Source organism: Cyprinus carpio, chromosome B6 (genome assembly GCF_018340385.1).
Source record: "Cyprinus carpio isolate SPL01 chromosome B6, ASM1834038v1, whole genome shotgun sequence".
NCBI classification, from domain to species: domain Eukaryota; kingdom Metazoa; phylum Chordata; class Actinopteri; order Cypriniformes; family Cyprinidae; genus Cyprinus; species Cyprinus carpio.
Window position 1 is genome coordinate 5878419 of NC_056602.1, and position 26500 is coordinate 5904918.

At 35.4% G+C, this 26500-nt stretch overlaps 1 protein-coding gene across 1 annotated transcript; it reads right to left on the bottom strand.

Moving 5' to 3' along the window:
• On the bottom strand, positions 1 to 26500 carry LOC109060399 (heparan-sulfate 6-O-sulfotransferase 3-B-like). Its single transcript, XM_019077561.2, has 2 exons — positions 24955 to 26500; positions 1 to 1037 (listed from the first exon to the last, which is right to left on the bottom strand). Exons 1-2 carry the CDS (start codon positions 25488 to 25490, stop codon positions 299 to 301), a joined length of 1275 nt encoding a protein of 424 aa, XP_018933106.1. The 5' UTR covers positions 25491 to 26500; the 3' UTR covers positions 1 to 298.

Here is a 26500-nt window from a genome sequence, read left to right on the forward strand (position 1 = left end):
TAGTCTTTGCAACTTTATAGATCTTCTTTATGCACCAAGAGCTTGTAACACTCCAAAGAGAAAGGAAAAATTGAAATCACATCATATGACCCCTTTAAAACTAAGAGAAAATGGTTATTTTAAGAACGCTTTACTGAAAGGTTCGATGGGGAACCCAAAATGGTTTACTGGAAAAAAGCTGTTTTTAAGTGTATAGTAGGCGGCTGCATATTCTGCACAGTATGCATACTATATACAACCAAGATAGTAAGAGTAGCTTGTTAGTATGTTATTCTGAACAGAACCAGAGAGTACAGCATCACCACCTCACCACCTGACTACTGTAGTCCTCCGTCACAACAGTTAACTCCGTATTTTCCTGCTCTGCGTCTTTTCGTTCATCGTCCTCCTGTTGTTGAATCTGTGAAGCTTTCTGTTCCTTCATTCTCCTGCGTTGCTGCCGTTTCCTCTCTCTCTCCTCCTGCCGCTCCTGATGGTGGCAGTACTGCACGCGCCGTGAGAAAAGCTCCCGCGCATATTCGTACAACTGCATGTCTAGTGCATTCAGCTCCTCTATGCGCCTTCGGGTGGACGTCCCAACTGTGATCCCGGCCGCCCGCGTCCCGTTAATCTGAGTGAAGGCGTTGATGAAGTGCAAGCCAAACGTCCTCTCAAAAAGGAACTGTGTTTTGCGCTGGAACTCAGTTAGGCCGAAGAACGCCATGCGAAGCAGGTTGCGCTTGGCGCTGCTGAGGAGCAGCTCGGCACGCCGTTCTTCGCTCATGGAGGACAGGTTGTAGCAGCCCACCAGGCTGAGATCAGCCAGCATGCGAGTCTGCCGGTTGTTGGCCAGGTTCGAGGGACAGGTCATGAACTCCTCCAGAGACACGCCGGTCCAGTCTTCACTGCTGTAGCAGGCCGGCAGCTCGTCTGGAGTGGGAGGACGCCCGTCACACATGTGCAGTGCCGTCTTCCATGTGGCGCCACGCTGCACGTGCTTCCACTCACTCAGGTAACGTGACACAGGGTCCCGCAACAGCGTGATGTAGTAGAAATTCCTGCAAAGAGAACACAGAAGGTGAGGAATATGAAATATGAAAAAATTTTTATGAGATTTTGCTCTAGAGTTTTTTTTTTTCTCAGAGAAAATATAAAGTTTTAGTGACCTTTTTGTGTTTTTATGTGGAAGAGATAATATTCAATAAAATTAAAATTCTGCAAACCTATAACATAGTTTCATATACTACTGTTCAAGTTTTGAGGTCAGAAGATTATTATTATTATTATTATTTTTTAACAAAGAAATGAATGCTTTTATTGAGCAAGGATGCATTAAATCAATCCAATAAAGACTTTTATCATTTTTACAAAAGATTTCTATTTGAAATAAATGCCATTCATTTGAACTTTCTATTCATAAAAATAAGTTCAATAAAATGTTTATCACAGTATCACAATCTTTTTTCAACATTGATAATAATAAATCAGCATATTTGATTGATTTCTGAAGGATCATGTGTGACTAAAGACTGTAGTACTGATGCTGAAAATTTATTTTTGTAATCACAGGAATAAATATAACAGTTATTTTATATTGTAATACTATTTTTTAATATTATTTACTATTTCACAATATAAAATAATTTTATTGTAAAACATGCTTAATGAACTCATACTCACAAAAACATGAAAACCATTTTTACAAAAAAAAAAAAAAGAAGTATAAATTATAATGATTATTAAATGTGTATAAAATATTTTATGGGAAATATTTAGCTTCTATAGTTTCTAATATTTAGATTGAAGTCAGAGGACAGAGGAAAATTCGCTCATATTTCATTACAAAAGTCTGATTTAACCACATTACAATCACACAGTCTGAATGCGGCAAAGAAACAATACAGGTGATAGAAACTTCTGCCATTAATACTTCACAGCCTTAAAGAGAAAACAAATTTCCAAATGATATTTATCAGAAAATGAGAAAAACAACCCCAGTAAAACATCCAATTTTCTCGCTCGGCAATGAAATTGCTCAGCACTCAGAATAGCGTGCTCATGCTGGAGCGAACGCGTGGTGAGATGTGGTCTGCTCATTGTCACCGAGTTCCTCATCATTTGTCTCATTTCCTCTTGCTGGGATTGTTACCTCCTGCACAAGGAGCGCATTATTTCCAATCAGTTCAATAAGAGCTGAGCGTATCTCTGCTGACACATGGACACAAGTCATCCACGAGATTATGAACTCAGAAAAACAACATAAATTTACATCCTATAAGCAAATATTTTCTTATGTGTGCAAGAGACACAACGTGCAAAAACAATTGCTTAAATACAGTGTCTTGGGTATGAATTTCATATTTTAGTTTGCAGGGAGCTGTTAAAATTTCTGGGTAAAGAGATACGTTGGGATGTGATGTCATGCCTGCAAATTCATCTAAGATCTATCGAGTGATTCGCCACATCACGGTCAAATTACGGCCCAGAATGTCATACTGGCTATGGCATTATAATGCCGTGAAATCAATAATGCTCCACTATGGTAATCCATCTGCTCTTCAGCACTGACCTATTGGAGAAGCACTGTCAAATGCTAACCCGCTCAATACAGTCAAGCCGAGCAGGATATGATATGATAATGAAGGTCAGATCGCTGATCACAGGCTGCACAGAGGTCAGTCTGTTACTGCGCTAAATATCCATGAAGCATTCAAAGTGTTTTAGAAGTAAAAGAACTTAATTAAACTGAAGAGAAGTCTTCTTTACAATCAGGCCTTTTCAACCAAAATAACCTTTTTAAATGAATTTGGGTTAGTCTTTCAGAAGCATAAATTCATTTAGTTATGCCTACTAGATGCAATTAAAATCTGAAGGACTGAGCGAGATTCAAACTCAGGTCAATGGCACACATGAACCATTCATTACTATGTTCACTCCTCTGAAAAAGACACAAAAAAAGAGCACTCCAATTTTTTTGAAAAAAGGCCCATTTTCCAACTCCCCTAGAGCTAAACAGTTGAGTTTTACCGTTTTTGAATCCATTCAGTCGATTTTAGCTTAGCTTAGCCATACCATGGGTGCAGCAGGCGCAATAATAATACACAGCACCTGAAAATAGGTTTATTGGAAGTTACCTAGCTGGGATTATTTTCAGGCACTGCATAATATCCTTGCGCCTGCTGCACCATGGTACGGCAGCAAAGTTCCTTGATTATTACACCGGAATGAGAGTATAGTTTCTAGAAATATCAGCCAAGAAAATCACAACTTTTCATTTTCTGTCAGTCTAGTACACAATGTAACTACAGAAGAGTCAAGTTTTAAATAGCAAAAATATAGAAACTCTTTGGTCATTTTTGAGCGAGATGCTAACGGTCTAATCTGATTCAGTGATCTATGCTAAGCTAAGCTAAAAGTGCTACCGCAAGACCTGGAGATCGGCTGAATGGATTTGAAAACGGCAAAATTCAACTGTTTAACTCTAGGGAGTTGGAAAATTAGCCTATTTTCCAAGAAAGTGCAGTGTTCCTTTAATGCTGTATTAAAAATTTGGAAAGTTTGGAAAATAGATTTCACAAAAATATTAGAATTCAGATAATTGTTAACTATAAAAGTGTTAATTATTATTTATTATGGATTATACTGTGTGTGTGTGTGTGTGTGTGTATATATATATATATATATATATATATATATATATATATATAATGTATATACTGTGTGTGAGTGTGTATGTATATATATATATATATATATACTGTATATTGCTCGCATTCTGCCTGCTTCAAATCGGACACGGGGATGAAATAGTGCAGTTAGATTACATTTATATGAATGAATTATAACAGTTATTTCGATTAATTAGCGATCGAGGGAGAGAGAGAGAGAGAGGGAGAGAGAGAGAGATGACATTTGTGTGTGCTTTACCTGCATGCTGTGTCTGCGCATCTCTCTCTACAAACAATTAATTACTTCAAAAACAGTGCCACCTCGTCACTGAAAAATACAATGTAGCGATCTAGTATCTAAGCTATTTTATTAATAAAGATCACCTATATCACCTATATCATCTATACACCACCTGTATAGATCTGCTACGGGGGTTTTATATGTTATTTGTGCAGCAACAGTTTTTTTTAAAATACCCACAGCACTGTATCGCTGTATACACTGGCAGTAGCAAGTTCCCATACTTGCTTGCTGCAGTAGCAATCTACACCTACAGCAATAGCCAGCAGCAGCAATTTAGCACCAAATACATTAACATTGTCATAACCATTACCATGCTTAAATCTTCAGGGAGTTGTCATTGAAATACATTAATATAAGGAATAGTTCTCAATGATCCACAAGTAATCCACACCACTCCAGTCCATCAGTTAACATCTTGTTAAGTGAAAAGATTAGTTTTGTAAAAAAATATATATAGTGGTGTGAAAAATTGTTGCCCCCCTTCCTGATTTCTTACTTTTTTTGAATGTTTGTCACACTTTGTTTCAGATCATCAAACAAATTTAAATATTAGTAAAAGATAACACAAGTGAACACAACATGCAGTTTTTAAATGAAGGTTTTTATTATTAAAACAAAATCCAAATCTACATGGCCCTGTGTGAAAAAGTGTTTGCGCTGTGGAGGAATGTTGGTCCACTCATCTATGCAGAATTGTTGTAATTCAGCCACACTGGAGGGTTTTCGAGCATGAACTGCCTTTTTAAGGTCATGCCACAGCATCTCAATAGGATTCAGGTCAGGACTTTGACTAGGCCACTCCAAGTCTTCCTTTTGTTTTTCTTCAGCCATTCAGAGGTGGAGTTGCTGGTGTGTTTTGGATCATTGTCCTGCTGCAGAACCCAAGTTTGTTTCAGCTTGAGGTCGCGTTTTCGTCTTGGAACTCTGCCATGCAGACCATTTTTGCCCAGTCTCTTTCTTATGGTGGAGTCATGAACACTGACCTTAACTGAGGTGAGGCCCTCAGTTCTTTGGATGTTGTTGTGGGGTCTTTTGAGACCTCTTGGATGAGTCTTCGCTGTGCTCTTGGGGTAATTTTGGTTGGCCGGTGACTCCAGGGAAGGTTCTCCATTGTTCCATTTTTTTTTTTCATTTGTGAATAATGGCTCTCACTGTGGTTCGCTGGAGTCCAAAGCTTTAGAAACGGCTTTATAACCTTTTCCAGACTGATAGATCTCAGTTACTTTCTTTCTCATTTGTTTCTAATCAGGCCTGGGTGTGGCTAGAGAAATTGAACTCAGGTGTGATAAACCACAGTTTTAACAGGGGGCAAACACTTCTTCACACAGGGCCATGTAATTTTGGATTTTGTTTTCCCTTAATAATAAAACCTTCATTTTGTGTTCACTTGTGTTATCTTTGACTAATATTAAAATTTGTTTTATGATCTGAAACATAAAAGTGTGACAAACATGCAAAAAAAAAAAAAAAAAGAAATCAGGAAGGGGGCCAACACTTTTTCACACCACTGTGTGTGTATATATATATATATATATATATATATATATATATATATATATATATATATATATATATCAAGAAGTTTTTAACCTTCTGGCTTCGTTTTCAGCTAAAACACAAATCCTCTATCCAAAATATTGCTTTCTCATCTGAATCAGGAGAGATATATGCACAGATCAAGCCCCATTTACAGTACAAGCGAAAACAGTCCAAAACAAATATGTCAGTGGATTTTGATGTGAGAGGAAAACAGGAGATGCACTTCTTCACTGGTAGAACCGTAATAATGAATTATGAACTTGTATTTTGGCCAGAAGTGACGGTTTGAAGTTAAAATGTTTTAATGATAGATTTGTTTCTTACAAACATGCTGCTTTTCACTTCACAAGATGTTAAGTGATGGACTTGAGTGGTGTGGATTACCTGTGGTTTATTGTGATATTTTTTGCTTTCATTCTGACGGCACCCATTCGCTGTAGAGGATCCATTTGTGAGCAAATAATGCAATGCTAAATTATTCCAGATCTGTTCAGATGAAAAAACAAAATCATCTACATCTTGGATAGCCTGAAGCCTGACATTTTCATAATTTTTGGGTGAACTATTCTTTAATATCTCTACATTTCTATCCCTCAAAAATAATAGAAAAAATAGAAATACAGAAATCATTTTAATTAAGTAGAGTAAAAACAATTAAACTGCATTGGCAGATTACGTGTTGGTTTGGATCTGGATCTGTAACATTTACCACCCAATGACTGACAAAGACAGTTACCTTCAATGAACAAACTGCAGTCACACTCACTGGTTTATACTCTACACAATCACTAACAAAGAGCAATATCTAGCTGTTAAAAGCTTTTTATTTATTTATTTCACTTCAAAATTATATCAGGGAGAGAGCTGGAGGACTCAAATCCAGTGTCCCATGAGCAGAACAGCTCTTAATATGTCAAGAGCAACACAAACTCTGCTGCACCACAGCTCAAACCCTGAAAGAGTTTAAAGCAGAGCACATCTAGAAAAGTTTATACATTTAAAACTGAAATTTCCATCCATGACTTTTAAACTTAATTTCCATTTATTTTTATAAGACAGATTTCCAATCTATTAAGACAGAGTTAAAGCTTCCTCCCTGACTTCACGGAGGTGTGCTAATTAATCTCCTGAAATTGTTTTTTAAGCACACCATTTAATTAGTCAGCTCAAAGTCTATTACTGTTGCTCAGAGGAAGGCAGTCTCTTCTCATTACTGATATACAATCAATGACAGTATTACTTTCTCTCCGGCTGGCAGTCTAACAGATTATGGGAATTAATCACTATAATGAACTTCATCAATTCATTGAACATCCACAGATAAACTAACCCTTTTTCTAAAAGTAAACACATAAATAAGAGACTGATGCTAGTTGTCACATTTAGCTGTGTATATATTCTCAGTTGTAGTTAAATTTTTTTAAGTCAGTTTCTGTATACAATTCATTGAACACATTGGGGCATGTTGTCACACTGTATATGGGGTAGTTTGCCACAATGGGAAGTGTCCATTAAACTGCCTTTTATAGGATGTTCAGTCAGTAAAATTATTATGAAACAATACAATTCATGCAAAAAAATACACAAGGTACAAAAAAAAAAATCTAAATATTTTGTCTGGAGGACAGTCAGTAATTTTTTAAAGGTTTTTTTTGGGGGTTTTTTTTTAAAGACATTAATATTTTTCTATTTAACAAGTACATAATAAATTGATCAAAGACACAGTAAAGCAAATCATATTTAGTCCAAATACTGTATATATTGAAAATGGAGTGATCCCATGGTTGCAATTGATTGACGGTGCATAATTCAGAGAAACTGCACACTGGCAGGCAGAGAAAATTTCAGAAGTCCATTAGTTTCTGTGGGCCTAAGTGAGTGGTCTAACGCAGATGCTAATTTAGTTTGTGAGAAAAAAGGTCTGTATGTGGTGGCTGACAGAGCGGATAGCACATTAGACCACTTACTTAAATGACCAGAGGAGTGAGGGATAATGTGTTCTGTGCCTTCTGGACAGCTGAAATACCTACTAATATCAACCGAATTTAATTACTGAGGAGGCGGTGTGCTAGAACCCCAGCTCATGCTAATGCTAACTGATAATGCTAACCGAAATTCCTTTCAACATCAAGGGCCAGATTTACTAAACTGGGCAAATTAGTGTGAGAGCACAATCCCATTAAAGCACCGATGGGAGTGGAAAGTTATGTGGCTGATGCGACTGACAATGCACAAATTCACAAACACAGACGCAGCCAGCGCATTTCTATAAAGATCAAAGCAGTCTACCAAAAACAGTGCAAATTAGCATTGGGTCGCAACGAAGCAAAGCTGGAGAATCACGTGAGTACAATCTACCAACAACACAGGTGCAAATGGGTTAGGACGTGCATTTTTGGGGCGTTAAATAATAGTGCAAATACCAGTAAACTCACTACCCCTGCATTTGTAAATCTTCTCCTCCCATAAATTTTGCATCTGAAGGGGAAACTCATGCATATGCAATAAGGTAAAAATATTTATGCATGCCTTTTCTGTAGTTTTTTTATATAACTTTAATACCATTATACAAATATAGAATTTCTTAATATTTTTAATTAGCTTTTATTTAAAATTTTTGCTTTCGTTTTCATTTTAAATAAGTAAATTATAAAAATAATAATTTAATAATTCTGTTGCCTACTTTTGTCATTTTTATTAGTTATTTAGGTTTAATTTAATATTATTTATTTTTTTAGTTTCATTAATTTAGTACTTCAACATACAGTTTTTTTTTTAGTTATTTAAGGCAACATTTCTAATTTTAACCTAAGGTTTTTTTTTATTTTATTTTAGCGTTATTTCAATTACTGTTAAAAATAACAACACTATACAGGATACACTGATTTAAACCGAAAACTCATAAGTTCAAGACTGTTTCTTCTGAGTCTTTTTAAACAATTCATGTAAAAGAACTGGAATTTGTATTAAAAAAAACTTAAATTAAAATTCAATTAAATGAAAAAATCATTTAAAATTGATGTTGTAGAATAATCAGCTCTGAAAACCTGCAGGAAACGTAGCAAAATATAATTGTGTAGTGTTTTCCATCTACCGCATCAATGAACCGTTAATGGAAACAAAGACACTAAAGAAACAGGTGGCACTTTTTTAGAAAACAGAATTGTTGAAAAATTACTGGTTCTTGGGTCCAAATAGGCTACAGATATGTAAACTGAAACCTTTAATAAATATTTCATACATACAGTTCTAATCTTCACCGTCCCCCTGCTGATGTCATCGCACAGGGACAGCTGTCATTCTGTAGATAAATTTATCTTGAGAACACAGTTACCTAACGCAGAACACAAGACGTCCCTGATATCTCTGGCATTTGAAAATAAGTGTTTCAGAATGATTCATGGGACAGATAATATATTAGAAGAACCACAGGCCATATGAATATTTCTGAGGGGATATGTTACAGGTCACAAAATGTCATTTACAGTTCCTCTGTGTGGTTTATTGATCAATCAGTCATACTTCATAAGTGTTCTGCTTGAGCCCCAGTAAGATGAACCAGAACAGAGGATTACTTGTATACATCATCATTAAAGGTTACAAAGAGTTTTTTCTATATATATTCTGAATGACATATATTATGCTTGATAAGACAAAGACATGTATATTTAAATATTGCACTGCAGCTAAATAATACATTTAGATTTCAAGTTGATTTAAAATCACAGTTGTGCACCACTGCGAGCTGAACTGAAAAAAAAAAAAAAACTGACATTTACGGTAAAAAACCAGCAGCTGTGGTTGCCAGAACTTCACTGTTAAAAATATGGTAGCAACATTTTAGGTTTTACAGACTTAACTTATTTTCACAATAAAACACCATATTTCATTAACTGATGTAATATTAATAAACCAACATACTGAAGTACTACTATCTGTTTTGAACCATTGTAATGCACTGATAACCACCAAAAACTGGTGGTGATGAGAAAGTCATATGATGAACCAAAGCTCATCACAAACAGCTTTTCTAAGAGCTGAGGAGGGCAATAATTATATATAAGGTCTCATTCACACAAATGCTAAACCCCATCATGGTAACCCACATGATACTGAAATAATGCAATAACATGTATTTAACAACATTAGCTGTAAGATTAAACCCTAATGTACACAACTTATAAGAAAAAAACTAAGAAGAAAAAGTTATTTCAACAACAAAAAAAACATCAAATATGAAGTGTCATGCAGGGAATTCTGGGAGTGTCAATTTACGTTTTTTCACTGTAAATTATACAATGACTTTTTCTTTTTCACTTCCAACAGCAGTATTTTTTAAAAGTGTTTTACTGTACAATTACATTAAATGTAATTATGTTTATTCACCGTATATAGTATGGAAACTTACTGTTAACCACTTAACAGGTTTTACTGTAGCATTTTTACAGATTTTACTGTTAAAATCACAATATTTTTTTTAAGTGTAGGAAAGGAAGCAAAATATAAAACATAGTGAAACTGAAAGATGTTTATGTCACTGAAGTTTTGCCAAAAAGCAAAGTTAGTCAAGAGATAGATAGTGGATGGATGGACAAACAGATGGATGAATCAATAGACAGACAGACAGACAGACAGACAGACAGACAGACAGACAGACATATAGATAGATAGATAGATAGACAGACAGATAGACAGACAGACAGACAGACAGATAGATAGATAGATAGATAGATAGACAGACAGACAGATAGACAGATAGATAGATAGATAGATAGATAGTGAACAGATGGATGAACAAATAGATAGACAGACAGACATATAGATAGATAGATAGATAGAGATAGATAGATAGATAGATGGATAGACAGATAGATAGATTGATAGTGAACAGATGGATGGATAGAGAGATAGAGAGATAGATAGATGGATAGATGGATAGATAGATAGATAGATAGATAGATAGATAGATAGATAGATAGATAGATAGATAGAATGGTCGGCTGACCTAATCAGGCTTTCACTTCAGTCAGACACACACTCTGGCGTTATCGATCAGGGCGAGTGTCGACTAAACTCAATGCTTGTCTCCTTGCATCAGAAGGGAAGCCCTACAGAAAATCGATATGAGCCAAAACAATTTTATTTCATTAACTTTAAGGCCACTGGTGTAATTAAAGAGCAGGTTTCATATGCTTACGTTAGCACGTTTTCAACATTACCATCTAAAACAATGAGTATCCCTGAGAAAAGCAGCCACATTAAAGACTGCGACTGCGAGTTCATTTCGAGGATAGCTTTCAGAAGTAACATCTGCTCTGGTGCTTCATGCTCTACTGGTTTAACATTAACTGATGATTTTAAAATCTTCTGTTTCACTAAGCAGGGTGTTTGCTCGAATGGAAAGCAGTTTCACAGCACATTTAAACTGCTCTGATAAAGGACAGCCAAGATGAGGGTCCACTGCAGTGAAGAACATTGCAAGAAAGACCTTAAAAGGATAGTTGACCCGAAAAAGAAACATCTGTCATCATTTATTTGAGTTATTCCAAAACATTATGACTTTCTGTCCTTCATGGAACTTTTTCAATTCAATTACTATAATTATTAGTAAAAAAAATAAAAATTTAAAATGATATTTTTTAAAGTTGTAAATAAAACTGGAGATTCAGATACAGTTTACAAGAAAATACTATTTAAATCTTTTTACTTCAATATTTAATGTTTAATTCAATGTGTTACCATTTCTTTGTAATTATTTGTGAAATTTACTAGCTATTTCTGAGTGAAAATGTGTTTTTACAACCAATTATTATTATTTTTTTTAATATTTTTTTTTTCAGTTTGGAAAAACACTATTAAAGTAGTAAAAAAGCAGTCCATTTGACTTATTCTTGGGCCCTATGAAATGTGTTTTATTTTTTCCCAAATTCTGTGTTTTGTGTTTTTAATAACTAAGTTTTAATGGTTTAATAAATTTGAATAATCAAACAGGATTTCTAATCAATTAAATTAAAACTATTATATTTATAAAGTATGTTCAAGATATAGTACTATATTTCTGTCACAATTTCTTCAAATTACACTGAACTTTTATTTTGGCAGGTTGTCGTGAAGACCTTTTAGACAGTTTGATCGAATGAAATGAATGAAAATTTAATTCATTGATCTCAGAAAGGCTTGACGTCTACATTCATTGACTCCCAAAACGTTTCAATGAATTAGCTAAATCTGAATCGTTTACTAATGGGACTAATAAATCAGAAAGAATGTCCAACAGGTTTGGAACAACATGAAGGTGAGTAATCTTTGAGTAAACTAATCCTTTAAGGTTATCCACTGGTTGGCTCTCTATGCCAGGCTCAGGAATACTTTAACTGTGCTGTTTTCAGAATTTTCTCAACCGCAGCACATTCGGAAAGTGCACATTCCTTTCAATAGCATTTTCACTTAAGAAAAGCAGATGGCAGATTTTGCAGTCATCAGGCATGCGGCGGCTCTAGTCATATCATCAATTGCAGAGGCTGTGGCAGGAACAGCTTGCCATTTCCATACAGACAGCAAAGCATGAATGCCCCACAGGCCGTTTCTGTCTGGATGTGCTGAGTCATCGGCCGCTCGCCGCAGTTATCGCACTGCTCCAGGCTCTTACACAAATGAGATTGGGTATAGATGGGGAAAAATATAAAAGGATAAAAATCAAAGCTATAGAGAACTCTGTCATCCCGGATTCACTTAATGCTCTGTGAAATCAGTGAGGAAAGTTTAATGACCTCTAGTGGTGATTATGCATAACAACAATTCATGGCTAAAGCAGATTGGTTTTGAGTATTTCAAAATCTAGTTGATGGTGATGTTACCACATGGAGCTGGAAATGTACTTGGCCGAATCCCATAGGATGCTGAATTTCAGTTAGAATGACAGGAAGAACAATTTAATCAATTGCAATTCAATGTCACACAGCAGAGACAACATAATTCAACTGCATTCAACAGAATTCAATCTGAACGTTAGAGTAAAACAATTAAAATATCTATTAATTGAATATGCATTAAATATGCACTAATTTCTGTTGTTATTTTTTTTTACATCCAGCAGTCCTAGGTGTGTTTGTGTGTGTGTGTGTGATAACATGCTTACAATTAACAATTAAAAATAAAATGCATTATTAAAAACTACACTTCCAGCAAGCAGCTTTGTAAATGTCATTACATTTTAATTCTACTTTTAATTGAATATTTTAAAAAAATGAATTAAAATTAATACAATTATGCATCCTGTCAGCTCAATTTAGATTCAGGAATTCAAAAGCCATTCTCTGTTCAGAATAATGCACAACCTTGTCAGCTATAAGAAGTTCTCTTTCCAAAGTATAAGAATGTAAGTTTTTGTTGCCATTAATTAATATTAATATGAACTGGTGTTCCTTTCTAGATCCATTCTGTGTCATCATCCTGTTAATAATTGGTCCTTTTGTAATTACAGTTGTCTGTGGCACCTTTGACAAAACCATCATATATCAAAAACCCAAGATCAGTTTCCACTGGACAGCTAATCATTTTCATTTTCCACCAAACTGCATGGAGGACAAGACGTGATTGTTAATTGCAGCATTGTAAATCAAACTTGATGCCAGCCTGTTGTCTGTTCACCTACAGGAGTTGCTAAGCAGCCAATTAGAGTCATGCTGACTTGATAGCAGACAGCATTATATACTTTAAAGGAACACTGTAAACATTACATTTTACCATATCAGTAAACAGTATCTGATACAATTTTGGACATTTTCAGTTTTTAATGAGCATGACAGACATTGCTATTAACTTTCATTGAAGGAAAAGGAGTTGGATGAACATTCTTTCAAATGTCTTCTGTTGTGTTTCAAGGAATATAAGAGCAAACGTGTTCAGAACTACATGTGGGTGAATAAATCATAGAATTTTCTTTTTAGGCTGAAAAATCTCTTTATGTATCTAAATTTTAGCATCTAACTGCCTGTGATATTCTTAACAAGCCCCAGAAAACACTCCTCCAAACTATTGATTTGTTAATTTTTAATAAATTATTAACTGCAGTCTTAACCAATTATTATTTTCTTTAGATTTCAGAGTATTTTTTTTTTCAGAGTACAAAAAGCCTGCAAACAGAAGTGACACAGACAGACACTAACATTTTCTCTGACTTTCTTACTAGTTTCTTCTTCAGTAGCAGTTTAAAACTAATCTGAAACAGGCCAAAAGTCAATAAAACTGCCAGGGATCAGGACTAAACAAAATTGAGCCTGTAGCCCCAACAACACAATGAAGGAAGGCAGAGGTAGAGAAATCTACCGCCAAAGTAACAACAACAGATTTGTAATTTGTTGTGAGTTCACCGACTACATGAACTGCTCCTGGAAACTGAATATTTGCACATTCGCACAGATCTCATAGTCCTGAAAAGCTGAAGGAGGGATGGCATGAGAATTCATAATATGGAAATTCTCAGGAAACTATTGTGGATGATTGTGATGTTTTTATCAGCTGTTTGGACTCTTATTCTAACGGCACCCATTCACTGCAGAGGATCCATTGGTGAGCAAGTGATGTAATGCTCAATTTCTCCAAATCTGTTCTGAAGAAGAAACAAACTCATCTACGTCTTTGATGACCTGAGGGAAATTCATCTACATCTTTGATTTTTTGGTGAACTACTCCTTTATCAAGCAGCTCAGTCGCATAAAGTGGCCCCTGAGTTAATATGGTACAATTGTGTTCGCTACAGAAGCATGTTAAAGCAGGGATAATTGCTGCCATTCCTCCTATGTGTCAAACATATTTTGATAATGAGCAGTTGATGAGGGAACATATAAAACTGTAGAAGAAAAGTGTGCCTACACACATACTAAAATAAGAGGACAAAAGAGAAGATAAGGGCAGAGCTTGTTCACTCATTTAGCTCATTTGTGCAACAAAAGGCTTTGATGGAAGGAGGTTTGCTTTGATCTGTTATCATTGCATGTGAGCCGCAGACAAGACATACCGGTGTGATCCCCCGCGCGCATGGGAGAAAAAGCATCTATTCATTGCTAACATGTGCTCCTGTGTGTTTGTGCAATATCTGCATGTGTCAGCGTTTTATCCACAGAGGTACTCATTTTCTCTCATGGGTCCTTAACAGCTAACAGGTTTCCTACAATAGAATAAGTAACGAATAAAAATAGATTTTTTCAAAGAAATTTGAGAATAGTATGGAAGCCTGTTTCCACCATGAATAAAAAATAAATACGGTAATTCTGACTTTTTTTCTTGCAATAGCGAGTTTACATCTCACAATTCAGACTTTTTTCTCGCACTTGCGAGTTTATATCTCACAATTCTGAGAATAAAATTTCGTAATTGTGAGTTATAAAGTCCAATTCTGAGGAAAAAAAGACTATTTTCTTACAATTGTGTTTATAGTATTTCACAATTCTAACTTTTTGTCTTGCAACTGCGAGTTTACATCTTACAATTCTGACTTTTTTCTGGGAAAAGAATGATATAAACTTGCAACTGCAAGTTATAAAGTCAGAATTGCATTATGTATACTCACAATTCAGATTTTTTTTCTCACAATTGCGAGTTTATATCTCAGAATTATTACAATATAACCTCGTAATTGTGAGTTATAAAGTACAATTCTGTGGAGAAAACATTATTTTCTTACAATTGTAAGTTTATACTGTATAGCAAAATTCTAACTTTCTTCTTGCAATTGCGAGTTTACATCTTACAATTTCTGACTTTTTTCTTATAATTGCACGTTTACATCTCGCAATTCTGACTTCTTTCTCAGAACTGTGTTATATAAACTTGTAATTCTGACTTTCTCACATTTGTGAGTTTATATCTCACAATTCTGACTTTTTTCTCAGAATTTTGAGATAAAATCTCGTAATTTCTAAGTGTTGTTGTGGAACGCCGTACTGGAGAATCTCTCTCCCTCTGAAGCTGCATATGAGACAGAGCAACTGGTTTTTATATGAATGTATCTTTACTTGTATGTAAAATAACCGACTATCTTCAGAAAAGCTTTGATGTCATTTTCATTTCATCTTTCCTGTAATGCCTGATAAAGTAGTTTGTGAGCAGTGCTTATTTGAGTACAGCCGTTACCAGGGAAACAGCTATACTTCTCCCGCTCCAACAGCGCCTCCTGCTGGCAGAAAATCAATTTGCATTTGCAAGTCAGTGGGAAACACTGATGTCTGTCAGCAAACATAAGCAAAAAGCATGCTTAAGACCTGTGATGTGAAGGTGCTTAAGTTTTTAGTCATGTATTATTACTATGAATTAGGCTGATACTACTACTACTATTACTATATTGTACCCTGCAATAATCATTTACTTAAACTCTCATTTATGAGATGAAGTGGGGAAAAAAGAAAATCAGGCAAGCATATAGATGCTTAAGAAGTTTGATGTGAGGTTGCTTGATTTCTAAATATCAGCATTGACATCGATAGAGAGAAACCCATATCGGTCTACCTCTAATTTCTTGCAATTGCGAGTTTACATCTCACAATTCTGACTTCTTTCTTAGAATTGCTTTATGTAAACATGCAACTGCAAGTTATAAAGTCAAAATTGCGAGATATAAACTAATTCTAAATTTTTTCTCGCAGGTTTGCAGGTTTACACCTTGCAATCCTGACTTTTCTTGCAGTTGCACGTTTACTTTTTCTCAGAGTTTTGAGATATAATCTTGTAATCGGAAGTTATAAAATACAATTCTGAAAAAAAGAGACTATTTTCTTATAAATTGTGTTTATATATCACAATTCTGTCTCTATAACTTGCTATTATAAGTTTATATCAGAATTGCGAGTTCATATCTTGCAATTGCAAGAAAAAAGTCAGAATTGTGAGATAAAAAGTCGCAATTATCTGTTTTATTTTCATTCAGTGCTGGAAACAAGCTTCCATTGAGCAAAGCCCAAACAAAATGAGTAAATGTCTGATTAATTTCTTCAATGCTAGCATTAGATCAGTTCTATATATTGTGCAAATCAATGCTGAAGTTTACATTTGTCTTTAGTGAAGTAAATAAGTGTCTGGATGAATTATTCTGGCTCAGGTATTGTCGTGAGACTCTGTGCTGTACTGAAGTGCTTGTCACGCTGTGACAGATGAAATGCTCATGCTCAGTGCCACCAGGGCCCCAAAGTAAACAGTCTGTGCTCGAATTTAAATTTGCACTCAGACGTTTGACACTTCACGCTTTCATGACCTTGTTTGGTTTAATAATGTCTTGCTTATTTATTACTTGTGTTTTGAAACAGTTATCACTGCAGGACTTCGGCATTCGCTCACGAGGGAGCTGTCACAATCAAAACACAAGTGCCCACACAAGAGCGCTCAAATGTGAAATTATTCAGGTACAAATATATGAAAGCAAGGTACAGCGATTAAAGGCATCAATCAGTCAACTGTCTGGTTAGTTTGAACAACAAAACTATGTTAACTTTTAAGTGTTCATATCAAAATTTCTTTAAATTAATTCATTAACATTTATTACTCCCCTAAATATTTATTTACAGTATACCCAGCATTCAAAAGTGTGGGTAAAATCAGTAATATTGTGAAATATTATTGCAATTTAAAAGAACTAATTTTGATTTGAACATATTTTAAAATGTAATTTATTGCTGTGATGCAATGCTAAATTTTCAGCATCATTACTCCAGTAATCAGCGTCACATGATCCTTCAGAAATCATTCTAATATGCAAATGTGCTGCATTATGATGATTTACAGTATATAATGATTCAATCATATAATTCTTCACATAATCTTTTCAAATTTAGAGTGTGGAAGACATTTTAAGTTTCAAAGTACATAGACAGGAAATTATATGATCTCTTTTTAATATAGAAACACTACGCTGAACCACATGTACAACATACAACTGCGGCAAACTACAAAACATGTATTTTCACACAATCAGGTTCTCTCTGTCTCCTCCCTCACACTCTCCGTCCGTCTCCTGTCCACCTACACACATAGAAAACCATGTCTTTCTGTCTCTCTGATAAAGAGGTCTGCAAAGGAAGTGATTTCTCAGGGCTGATGCCAACTGGTTGGCAGTGGATTCCCGACTGACACTCAACTATAAAAGCTGCACAAAGATGCTGACACTCTCACTGCTGCCCAATTTGATCTGTGATACTATTAGAAAAACAAGCCTGAGCCAAAGCCTCACTCAGAGATTCCTGCTCCATCTGGCACTGACGCGAGGAACTAGTGTTATAGATGGCAAATCATAACCTTCATATGAGCAGTACCTGTGTATTGTGTGCTTTATTTGATAAAATATCATTGAGATTCACTGATATTAGTGATTCACTGATATTTAAATAATTTTAGCCTAAACCATGACTCAATAATTTTTTTATGTAATGGCCATTATCTAATATATAAATTGATATATATATAAAAAAAACACTAAAATCAATTCTTTTAAATGATATAAATGCTAAAATTAATTTTGAAATTTGTTAAAGATTATATTTAACAGTGTAAATCATTAGCATTTTACAGATGAATTTAAAGTGAGTGTTTAGATAATCCAAATATAAAAACATGAGCATGCACAATTATATATCCACTATTAGAGAACATATATCAATAATCGAATTAAATATCTAATATCCAATAAACAATATGAAACAGATATATTATTCATACCTAATATGATAAGGAAGTGATCATATAAAATATTTAAATAAATTAAAAATAAATTCCTTTCTTTGTCAAGTAGGAAGAGTATCTAAAAAACATATGCAAACAGATTCACAGTAAAAAAATAAGAGGGGGAGGGGGTCTTAATCAGTATTGTTTGTTGCTTAAAAAAACAGAAATGTATTTTTGGAGCAAAATTACATATGATTAGTCATTGTAATAAATGATTTTATTTTACCACATTCGCAAATATTTTCTTGTTTTAAGCATAAATCTGAATTTGCTGTCATATTAATATTAAAAACTAGAAAACACTATTTGTCAATTCACTCCTGGAGCAAAACAACATAATATTAGGATTTTTTAAATGCAGTTTTAGTGAATTAAAGTATTATTTTTCTTACCACACTCACACACAGTTTTTTTTTATTTTTTTCCTTCTTCTTGTTTTAAGCATAAATCAGAATTTTAAATACTGAAACACTATTAGTCAATTTAATCATGGGGCAACATTGCATAATATTAAGATTTATTTTTAAATGCTTATGTAAATTAATGTTTTATTTTTCTAACCCCATTTGCAAATAGCATTTTGTTGTTTTAGGAATAAATCTTCTTGTAATTTAAATAATAAAAACTAGAAAACACTAATAGCTGATGGGAGGATACATAAATTGAATTCAAGATAACTTTTCGTGAAAACTAGCATAACTTTGCTTCTCAGGTAAATTTATCTTGTTTTAAAGACATTTGAATATTTTGACTGTAAAATGAGACAAATACTAAGTGATTTTTTCTACGGTGACAGATGTGTACAGGCATTCATTTAGTTAAAAACAGGCCACTACTTTCAGCAAAACTAGCCAGCTGTGTGTGTAAAAGAATGTGAGGGAGACCTATAGGCTCAGAGACTAGCTAGTACACACATATCAGTTTCACTGCAGCCCGTACAGTGTGCCTCACTGCTGATCCCAGACCAGAGTGTAGTCTATTCTTGGAAAACGTTGGAAACCCCAGGGGATGCAAGACTGGAAATGGAGTAAAAGGAGAATTTAACAAAGGCAGCGACAGAGTGTATGTGTGTGTGAGTGAACGTGTGCAGTGTGTTCATGCATAAATCTGCTCCTGACTTTGCATAAGGACTCTGAAACTAGATAGCATTTAAGAGCTCCAGCACCAAACCCCAAAGGCTCTTGGACCAGATTCAACACACCTCTGGCATCAAGCGCTATGTGCTGCACTCGCTGCATATCTCTCTGCATTGGCTCTTAAGTTGATTGGTGGTCAAATCACAGTGTGTCTCAAAGTTTATAATATATGATCCGTCCTGAAGTGTTTAAAGGTACGCTGTGCCACCGGGCCAGCGTTATTTTATTGCCACATGTGATAGAGGCACAATCGTTCAGACTGGTCTGATGATATGTGTGTCCGGTCATTGAAATAAAATAGATCATAAATTCCCAGCTCGGTATTCACATAATGAAAAGGCTCTTTTTCCCTTGACATTTTGTGAATGATTATGAGTATAGCTGAATCAATGTGAGATCTCTGTACTATGTGAATTATTCTTGCTAGACAGCATTGTTTTTGTAACATAGTTTATACTGTAGCTTTACAGTCTTACTGAACATAAACAACGGTTTTTTCCCTGTTTATATACCACTGTTCAAAAGTTGAGGTAACATTTTTGTTAATTTTAAAGAAATGAATACTTTTATTCAGTAAGTAGTTTATTTAAATTATCAAAGAATTAAAAAAAAAAAAGTCACCATTTCCATGTAAATATTAAGCAGTTTTCAACATTGATAATAATAAGAAATGCTTCTTGAGCAACAAATCAGCATATTAAAATGATTTCTGAAGGATCATGTGACAATGAAGACCGGGGTAATGATTCTAAAAATTCAGCTTAGCATCATAGGAATAAATTACATTTGAAAATATATTAAAATAGAAAATAGTATTTTAAATTGTAATAATATCAGAATTGTAAGGATTCAGTTTGCAATTCTGAGAAAAAAAAATTAAGTATACAAAAAACTTTTTTCTCTGAACTCTGAGTTTGTATCTTACATATCAGTTTTTTGCTCCCGCCACTAAATAAAAAATAAATAAAAAATTATTGCAATTTTTATGACAATTATGACTTTTTTCTCTGAATTGTGAGCTAAAAAGTCATAATAACCTTTATTTATTTATTTATTTTTATCCCATGGTGGAAACAAGTCTTCATATATATCTCATAAGTAATGCTGAGAGAAGCTTCCGGGAAAAGTTTGATACTTAAAGGTAACACAACTGAGAACTGATTGGAATAAATGTGCTTTTCACACTTGCACAATAACATTTTCTGCTAGATAAAGCTGAAAAAAAATGTTAAGTATTACACAGTGGTTGCATACTGAAAAGGAAAACCGTTCTCGAGTGCTGGTGCCAGTGATGGGTATCATCAGCCTGATTTTCATAAAACAAACTCCATGCTCTGAATTCTCAAGGACCGGAAGGGCACAACATAAAAAAGCACATTAAGAATAAACCCACGGGAGTTGATGGCAGCGATCCCCAGAGCAGCGGGAGGACACACAACTGGTATTAAGACAGAGACTTTTGCATAAATCTGGATGGTAATCTCTCACTCAGATGATGAGATTGCCGCTCTCGCTTGCACTAATCTTCCTGAAGGAATACGAAGATTACAAGCATCTCAAGAATACCTTGCTGGAAGCGAGGATTTATCACAAATGGAAGGAAGGGGGTGAAGAGAGAGAGAGAGAGAGTGAGAGAGAGAGAGAGATGGTGGCATACATTCACTTAAAATAAACAGGCCAAACCTGTATTTGTGCTTTTCATAACTTCACTTCCAAAAATCACAATTCTGTCATAATAAATTCACAATCATGTTGTTCCAAATCTGACCTCCTTTGTAATACAAAAGAAGATATTTTAAGAATGTTTAAACAGCTTTTACCCATACAATGAAAGTCAATGTGGTCCAAAACAACAATGAACATCACTGACTTTCATTATATGGCCATCTTTTGTGTTCCAGAAGAAATTCTATACTAGAGCAGCATAATTAATCAAAATAAAACTGGAACTGTGATATGGTTTACTGTGATTATCAAATTGCAAAGGCTGTGATTTTATTAAATAGATATATATGCTACGTGTTATAGAGTGAAGCGCGTCACTGTGTTCATTTAAATGCGAGCCCGTGTTTCCAGCATCTCAGAGCGGCTCCACACAAACTCCATCTATGCGTCTTTGAACATGCATCAAAATAAGCGTTTGATGGTTCTGCATTTGCAAATGAAGAAATTAATACAGCCATAAATATTAGTTTTTAACATTGTAATATAAAATAAAATTAATAGTATTATTTTAGTAAAAAAAATTACTGTTTAAATTTTAAATTATGTTTTACTCTGTACATTTTAAATTATTTTTATAATAATTATAATTATTATTATTACTATTATTATCATCATTATTATTATTATTCATAATATTAATATTCTTATCACTTATTTTATAGCCATATTGATATTCACAACTGATAATAACGAAATGTTATAATGTTAAATGTTATTGACTTCCAATATATATATATATATATATATATTGGAAGTCAATGGGAAACTGTTTAGTTACCAACATTCTTGCATGTAAATGCAAAACAGATTGGAACAACATAAGGGCGATTAATCAATGACAAAGTTTTTTATTTTTGAGGTGGACTATCACTTTAAGTTCCATTTCTTTGTTGTGTTCTGGTCAAAGCTCTCATTGTGGTTTTCCCACTGCTTCCTTATGGATATTCAGGGAGTCATAAATAAATAACACAAATTGACAATGCAGCAAGCCTTTTAAATACCCTAGAAGCAGTTAGATTAATGAGAGACACCAACAGAAAACACTTCTATTGTGAGAATGCCAAGCAGTCTATATAAAGGATTGTTACTCTATCGCTGCACATAGGACATGCTGCACTCCTTCATGCATTGCTAATGTAATGCCTGTAGTGCTCCATTTCCAAACATGCCTTATGCTGCCTTATGCATACACACACAAGTGCTCATCACACACACACACACACACACACACACACACACACACACACACACACACACACACACACACACACACACACACACACACACTCATCATAGGTCATTTTTTCTCCAATGCACACATGAACATGTTTTCCACAGTCCTGCATCTTTACTTACAACACAATATCTCAAATGCCAAAGCAATAATACATGATTATAGGGGACGGGCACTGCAGAAGCACTTGTCTTCACAAAGTACCCAATAAAAGCTATTAATGTGTCTTAAGTTGGATCTCAGAGCTATCTCTCTTGGTCTATCTCATCTTGTTTTGCCGTTATCTGCTTGAATGCTGGAGTGCCTGCTTGACGAGGCATCACGAACGAACAGAGGATTTAGAAGATGAGAGATTCGGCGTGTGTGTATGCGGGGAGGGGATTAATATCCTGAATCGTGGCAGCAGATGGGATTTTTTTCACTATTGTCTGCCATAGACCGCTCAACGTAACACGATCGTGTAAATGAAACCACATCCATTGTTGCATGCAGAAAAGTGAGAAGCTGCGGTGCAATACATACAGTGTTCCACTGCGTTCTGCACCGTGAGTTGCAACATTTATGCATGCACGTTTCTTTACACTCTTGAAATAATGTTTCTAAAAGGTCTAAAATGCCACAGAAGAACTATTTCAGGTTCCACAAAGAAAAAAAAAATCCTTTTCTACTATAAAGAACTTTTGCAATGGACAGTTTCCAAGGATGTTAAAATTACTTCATCGAACCCCACACTCTTAAAAATAACTGTTTAAAAAAGGGTTTTTTGCAGTGATGCCATAGAAGAACCATTTTTTCCACCATGAAGAACCTTTTGTGCAATGGAAAAGTTACATGGATGTTAAAGGTTCTTCAGATGGCAATAAAAAACCTTTATTTTTGGAGTGTATAGATACCAACCTTATTTTTTAAAAGTGTAGCAGCAGTCTTTGCATCACACTTGGACTATTTAGTCTACTAATATTTTGTCTAAACTAATGAACAATGAGACGTTCAGTCACCTTAAACCTAGCAAAAAGCTGTTTTTCTGTTGTCTCAGCAATTTCAACACATCTTAATAGTGTGCATACAGCCGATAATGCAGTAGTTTGGCTATGCTTGCCCATAATAACATTATAATGATAGCGAGTACAAGCCCTGTGCAGTGGGTCAACACCTCTGACTCAGTCAGCTGAGAGTATCGATTTATGTTTTGTGGTAAAGAGGAGGATCATAAACATGCTTGAAGAAGCTCTGCAAGGCCGACTGAGACGAGGAAGGTAATGAGAAGGAATATTCATGTGGCTGCAAACATATGTTATAAGAGGTGTGTGTTTTATAGCATGAATAGGCCTGGTAAGATAAAAGTTTACTGGCCCTTGCCATCAAAATGAATCTGTCTCACTTTAATCAATGAACAAGTCTTAAACAGACATTTCACCCAAATTCATCAAACCTGACTTTCTTGCTTCAGTGGAACACAAAAGAAGATATTTCGAAGAATGTTGGGGTCTAAGCGATACTGGACCACTGACTTCTTTAACTAAGTAAATGGTGACAGAATTTAAATTTTTGGCTGGATTGTCCTTTTAAATCTTACTTGAGTAAAGTCATACAGTAGACATTCCACTTCTTAGTTTGACATAAGCAGTTGTGCAACATATTTACAGCTGTCTCACACTCATTCACACACATATTCAAAACTGCATGACTCAGAATGGCCCTCAGCAGGAAGCTGATATTCACAGATGTGGATCATTTTTAGACACACAGTGAAGGATCCAAACTCATGACACTAGCAAAAATATTGTGACGCACTGACAAAAAATAAAGATATATCATTTGTTGCCAACACATATAGCTTCCACGCTATGCTGATGCATTTATAATAAATGGTAACAACTTACATTTTTTTTCATATGCATAGGTTTTACAGATCAACTACATAAAACTATATATTTTCATATGTCTACAGGCCTTTCCATGCATATTAATGTGTTGTAACACAGGGAGAGTTACAACACTATCAGTTTAACTAAGCAGAAATGAGCCCCAAAAGTGGGTTTTGCAGTGATGCCTTAGAAGAACCATTCTGGGTTCCCCAAAGAACATTTCAGTGAACAGTTCTTAAAAGAAACATTATTTTGAAGAACATTTTATTACTCTGAAGAAACTTTTTCCACTAAAGAAACTTTTGTCCAGTGGGAAGGTTCCATAGATGTTAAAGGTTCTTCATGGAACCATATGCCAATAAAGAACCAAGTGTATGAGGTGAAATCACCATCATGTTTGACTACCACTCTTCTGAAGTGAAAAAAAGATCTCGGTACATCAACTGTAAAATTCCAAAACCACAATACAGTAAATCCGTTAACAAAATTTGGAACATCTTTGTTTTTTATTGGTGTTACACCTCAAAGTTGTAACGCCTACTTCACGTTACTTAACACCGCTTAGGAATAAGTAGGCTAGGTTTTAAAACTACTTAAAAAAAAACATGGTTTAAGCGCATGAAGCAAAAAGGGGTTACAGATGATGAAACCAGCACCTCACACGTCCTCACCTACAGCTCAGCTTTTGATGTTTTACATTATATAATGGTACTAAATGTATTTTTTAGTATTTAAAGTCTTACCAAATGAACTTTAAATCACTTTCATTAGGAGGCACACACACACTTACCGTCTGTTCAATGGCGCGTCTTTCTTTTGCTTTTTATTCATCACAGCAGGGACGCAGCTCGTGAGCTCGGTCCAGTCCGCGTGCAAACCGCAACTCCATCCCGTGGAGAAGCGCGAGAAGAGCCACGACTCCGCTTTACCGGGCCGGTGACACGTGCATTTCTTCTGCCCGGAGCGGCAGTCGCACGGTCGCTCCAGGTGGATGTTGCGCACCAGGTGCCTCCCGAACGTCGTTCCTCCGGTCTTCTGGATGTGGAGGAACACGATCACGTCGTTCCCCTTGATGTCGAAATCCACGTGGCGATAGAGGTCCTCGCTCGTGAAGTTGAATTTAGACGGGAATCTAAACGGAGGGTCCTCGTCCGGATCCGGAGACTCTCTCTTGACGTCTGCTGGATATTTGGAGAACGGAAAACTCTCTCCATTCCCAAACCGACAAGACGTGCTCCCCGCTGGACAGATGTACTGATAGCCGATCATGACAAATAAAACGGTCAAAACAGGAACTAAAAGGAGTTTGTTGGATCTATCATCCATTTCAAAGACAATGAACCGGATGATCAAGCCATTGGTGAAGCTGTAGCCGCTGATAGAGTCCTCCAGGTGCTTCCACGATGATGCTCGCACACGAACGCGCCTTCAGTTAGTTACATAAAGGTCAGTTGGACCGTCAATATCGTGGACAGAAAGGAAAAACAAGCCTTGCGTTTCCGCATTGTACTAAACTTGGAAATGACGCTTTACAAGCAGCTTCATACACTGTCAGATAATACGTAGCACGTCTCTCTGAACATCCATTTGCAGTGCAGATCGTCTCAGTGTTTAATGTAAATTTGAGCTTTCCTCGTCCGGTAGATTGTAACGTGAGCTCCGGTCCCATTGTAAACCACATCCAGAGATCCGCTCCGTCGCGCAGGGCTTCAGCGCTGATTGCACCGCTTTGTGATGCAGGTTTCCGAGATGAGCTTTAAGAAGTTGAGTTCCTGTTGCAACTTGCTCATCGTGTGAGGAGAGAGAGAGAGAGAGAGAGAGAGAGAGAGAGAGAGAGATGTCCCTAGCAGTCATTGGGTGCGATGAGAGCTTGTTATTATGATGGGTCTTGCTGGGGAAAAGGGTGACCCTTAGGACTTCTCACAGTCTATCAAAAAAACTTTGACATAATCTTCACATACTTGTCTGTTATAGTTGAAAATATTTAGGCTGTCCAATACAAAATTATTATCCCTAAACTGTAGAAATATCCAATACAGAATTGATAGTACAATAGAAAACATGGACAGTAAAATGTTGTTGTAATGTAAGTGTATGTGTAAAGTGGGACACTTTGATCCCCATTATATCCATACAATAAATATTCAAATCATTACAAAAGGTAGCTTTTGGAAGTGACATTTTTGGGGTCCTAAAACAATGATGTCACATATAGGGCCGAGACAGCATTTAATTCACAAAACACTGGTGAGGAAAATGACAAAAATCTGAGGTAAAACCTGTTAATATACTAATAAAGTAAAAGGTCATTTAATGTTAAAGAACAAGAAAAGGAT